The 3,859-nt window shown below is 41.7% G+C and overlaps 1 protein-coding gene across 1 annotated transcript; it reads right to left on the reverse strand.

Annotated features, from left to right (window-relative positions):
• Positions 1 to 1,096: 1,096 nt before the first annotated feature.
• On the reverse strand, positions 1,097 to 3,373 carry Fibin (fin bud initiation factor homolog). Its single transcript, XM_028767094.1, has one exon. The coding sequence runs from the start codon at positions 3,020 to 3,022 to the stop codon at positions 2,369 to 2,371; it is 654 nt and encodes a 217-aa protein (XP_028622927.1). The 5' UTR covers positions 3,023 to 3,373; the 3' UTR covers positions 1,097 to 2,368.
• Between the last annotated feature and the right edge of the window lie 486 nt (positions 3,374 to 3,859).

Genomic DNA, 3,859 nt, shown 5'->3' on the forward strand with positions numbered 1-3,859 from the left:
TACCCACAGCCTAGTTCAGTACCTGGCACAGAATAAGTGGTTGACAAACACTGGCAACAAACAAAACAAATAAACCAACAAAAAAAATTTAGGTTGCATGGATGTGTTTGTAAGTGGATTTCTCAGGAAAGAGAATATGTGATTTATCCCTGATTCTCAAACATTTCATTGTCTAAGAAATAAAGCCCAATGCTTTCAGAAAAATGTTTATCACTGTATGAGTAATCAATTATAATGTCTAATGACAAAGTAGGGAGGAAGGTCTCTATGAGCCAGGGTCCCTGCCAGAAGGTTAGGCAGTGCCAAGTGATGTCATATTCTGGACTGTCTGTCAAAGTCTCTTATCACCATCTCTTCCTTACCTGGAAATTACCATTTTCTGTCTGAGATCATCTCCACAAGACTCAGGGTTTTACAGGCTGTTTATCTACCCACTAATGGAATGTCTTGGTTTTGTTGGAATATAGAATATTAGCACTAAAAAGAAGCTTGCCCTTAGTCTATTCCAGTTTTCTGATCTATAGCAGACATGTCATTGCGCCTCTTCTTGCTCCCATGGGGATATCTCTAAAGTTGAACAACACTCATTTGTGCCTATGTGATAGTTCTTAACATAATCTGGTGGGCAGCCATTGTCAATTAATTGAGATTGGCATGCAGAAGAAAAACAATTTTTCAGCCTCAATACGCTCCAATATCCTATTACAACTGGCAAAACAAGAAGATTCCATTTGATTTGTCTGTCTGTATGCTGTATCTGAGTGCTTTGGGAGCAATACTGTCATTTTGAGGCAGGAAACCATGTGACTTTATGTATATGCAAGTACCAAATATCGTATTTGTTCTGATTAATTATTTCCTCATTCTTTGCAGAATAAAGAAGTAAGCCTTTTAAAATAACTATTTACCTTTTGGAATCCTGGGAAAAAAATGTACACAGCCGATAAATGTTCCTTTCATTATATAAAAGATAGAAAAATAGGCTCTCTGATGAACAGAATGTGAACTTTTAAATACTTTGTGTATGGATGCATGTGAAAAGAAAGTGTATTTAAGGTAGTGATGAGTATTAGCCCAGGAAAGGATTGAAATAAAATGCATTTTTATATTTTCATCCATTTATTTTAAGAGCACAGAAGTAGCTTTCAAATTGTTTGACATCACTAACACAGAGTGTATGTAATGCTGCCTCTCTAGAATGAGTACACAGCGGGTACGGACCTTTTTCACACATTTCCAATGGAGTCTATGGTAAATGGAAAAAATTTAAGATTTTTCCATCAGAGGAGTGGAAATCAAATGTACAGTTCTGGTACAGGCTAGATCCCACTCCCCTTTCTCGGATGGTGTATGTGAGCAGACAAGGTAAGATACTAAAAAATATAGCACCCTCTCTCCCTTTTTTCTTTTTTAAATCTCATCTATATCATAAACTCTGGTAAATTGGCATCAATCCTATCTCCTCTCTCCTTTGCACTGATCCCTCTTTGAAATATGAGTGTTATGACTATAAATTAGAAAACAAGCCAATGTTATATGAAAACATTTATTGGCTGAATAATAAAACTTACATAAGGGGTTTCTAGACTTGGCCCTCCCTCTTGAAATGTAAGTTTCTAATAAGCAAAAAGAAGCAATACTACCCGAGCCCTAGAAGAAAAAATACACTGGCAACTTAAATCATAGACACGTGAAGAGTGTTCAAGCAATCTGTTTCTCTGATGGTGCAATGAAAGACATAGTAAGATTGCATCAGGAGTGGGCAACTGCCCCAAGGTTTCCTATCTCAAATACTGCATCTTCAACTTACACAAACCCACAATGGAACCTTGAACATTTCACTGGTGGTGATTTGCATGCAAATTCTCAGTAACAGTCTTACAACAAAGCATCAACAACTAAGATCATGGTAAATAAATAATATCGAACGCAGAATCAAGTAACTTCCTTGACTGGCAGGCGTGTGACACACCTGGGACCTCATCTGCAAAACAGGCGCCTCAGCCTCCAGAGACTGAAGAGAAGACTGCTGATGCAAAGGAGCCACCCACCTCGTCCCCACTAGGTATGTGCAGACAATCGTCAGGATGAGGAAGTTTAATCAGTCTTTCCATACAAATGCATACTTTAGATGGGGACGAAAGAAGTGATTCTGTTAGAGCAATGAAACCCTTTAAGAAATAACCCAGGGATTAGTTTAAAATTGCTTTTTGCACATGAAAAAAATCCTTAATAGTAACATAAATAATGCACAAAACCAAATCAGAATAACTCAACTTATTAAAGTTTTCTTTTTGTACAGAAGATGACTTCAGACACATTCTGAAAGTGCAAATTTGGATAAAATAAAGCAGTTACAATGGAAATATTAGCCTGTCTTCTGTCCCCCACCCTCCAGATAGTCGCTTTTCAGTCGACCTAAGCGGGTCCCATGGCTCCTGATGGTATGTGCCAGCAGTTCGTATTTGTCTCTGAGCCCCACAGAGATGTCCAGTGTCTCCTTCAGCAAGGACCTGGTGTGGACCAGCATCCCCAGGAAGTCCTCATTGAGTCTGCTTTCCTGCCGGCTATCCTGCTCCTGGCCCTGCTTGAACTTGCTTTCCAGCTCAGTGAGGGACTTGTCAGAGTTGGAGTAGGCATCCCCGATCTGGTGGGACTCCCGCCTCAGGTATTTGCCGTAGCTCTCTTCCCCATCCAGGTCATAGGAGATGCTTTTGCTGATGCCCTCCAGGACGCGCCCAGCATCCTCCACCTGGCGGCCCAGTACTGTGAACTCCTCTCGAAGAGTGAGGCTCAACAAGCTACTGGCTTGGCCCCCTTCCCCCTGTGAGCAGCGCCGGCGATCACTCACCCTAAAGAGCAGCTGGCATTTCTCGGGATCATCATTCTCTTCGTAGTCTCCATCAGGGACGAAGTAATGATGCAGAGTCCCATTGGACATTTCTGGGTACAAGGGGCCATCAAAGTAGCCTCGACACAGGTGGCAGAAGAAAGTCATCCAGATCAACTTCGGGAACACCATTCTGGATATTCGGGAGAAGCGTTTTAATCCAGGAACAAGGAAAGAAGTCCCCCCGGGAGTCAGCGGCTTCGGGTGAAGGCGCCCTCCTCAGGCGCAGCGCGCTTGCTGCTCTGTGATCCCGGTTCCTCCACAGGCTTCATGTGGCTCTTTGCAGCAGCAGAGTGCACCAGGCTCCTCAGCGTCCCTGGTCCTCTCTCTACTGAGCAGCTGGACCTGATCCTTTGCTTTTCCAGCAGGACAGCCAGACCCACCGAGTGAGGACCTGTTGCTCCAGGCGATGGCTCTGCGGTCACCTTCAGAATTCCCTCTGGCTCTAAGGAGATGGAGCTAGTAGCTAAGGGAAGCTGTTCTGACACTGTTTCAACCCCTGGACTGGGTGGGAATGCAGAGCTTTCTTTCCTCTTGGCTAAAGATATCCTGAGGATTGCAGGGCTCTCAAATTACAGCTCATTTCGTCACTTGGAAGCCAGGGAACAAGTTTGGAAAGAAAACTTTCACCAGTTCTCTTATTAAAGGTACAGGATATCTTTTTGAAGATTGAAAGAGGAGACCCTGTACAATATGACATAAGTTGAATACTGATAGTAGAGGATGATTATAAACACACAATCCAACTGCTATCAGCATATTTAGGAAAGGGGTGATTGCTTCGAGAAATGACATTTCAGACATTTAAATACTAGGTGAAATATATATTTTTAACTCATTTTCAAAATGTTATTTTATAAACACAAAGTTTGAAGTATTGGAAATAGTTTTGTTTGGAAATGGTTTAAAGTTTATTGAAAATCAATCTTTTGAAACAAAGTGAATATAGATAACTGATTTTCTATATTC

This window comes from Grammomys surdaster, unplaced genomic scaffold, assembly GCF_004785775.1.
Source record: "Grammomys surdaster isolate TR1022 unplaced genomic scaffold, NIH_TR_1.0 170, whole genome shotgun sequence".
NCBI classification, from domain to species: Eukaryota; Metazoa; Chordata; class Mammalia; order Rodentia; family Muridae; genus Grammomys; species Grammomys surdaster.

Excerpts from the sequence above, each read along its gene's own strand:
- Fibin (XM_028767094.1), bottom strand. The coding sequence starts at position 3,022 with ATGGTGTTCCCGAAGTTGATCTGGATGACTTTCTTCTGCCACCTGTGT.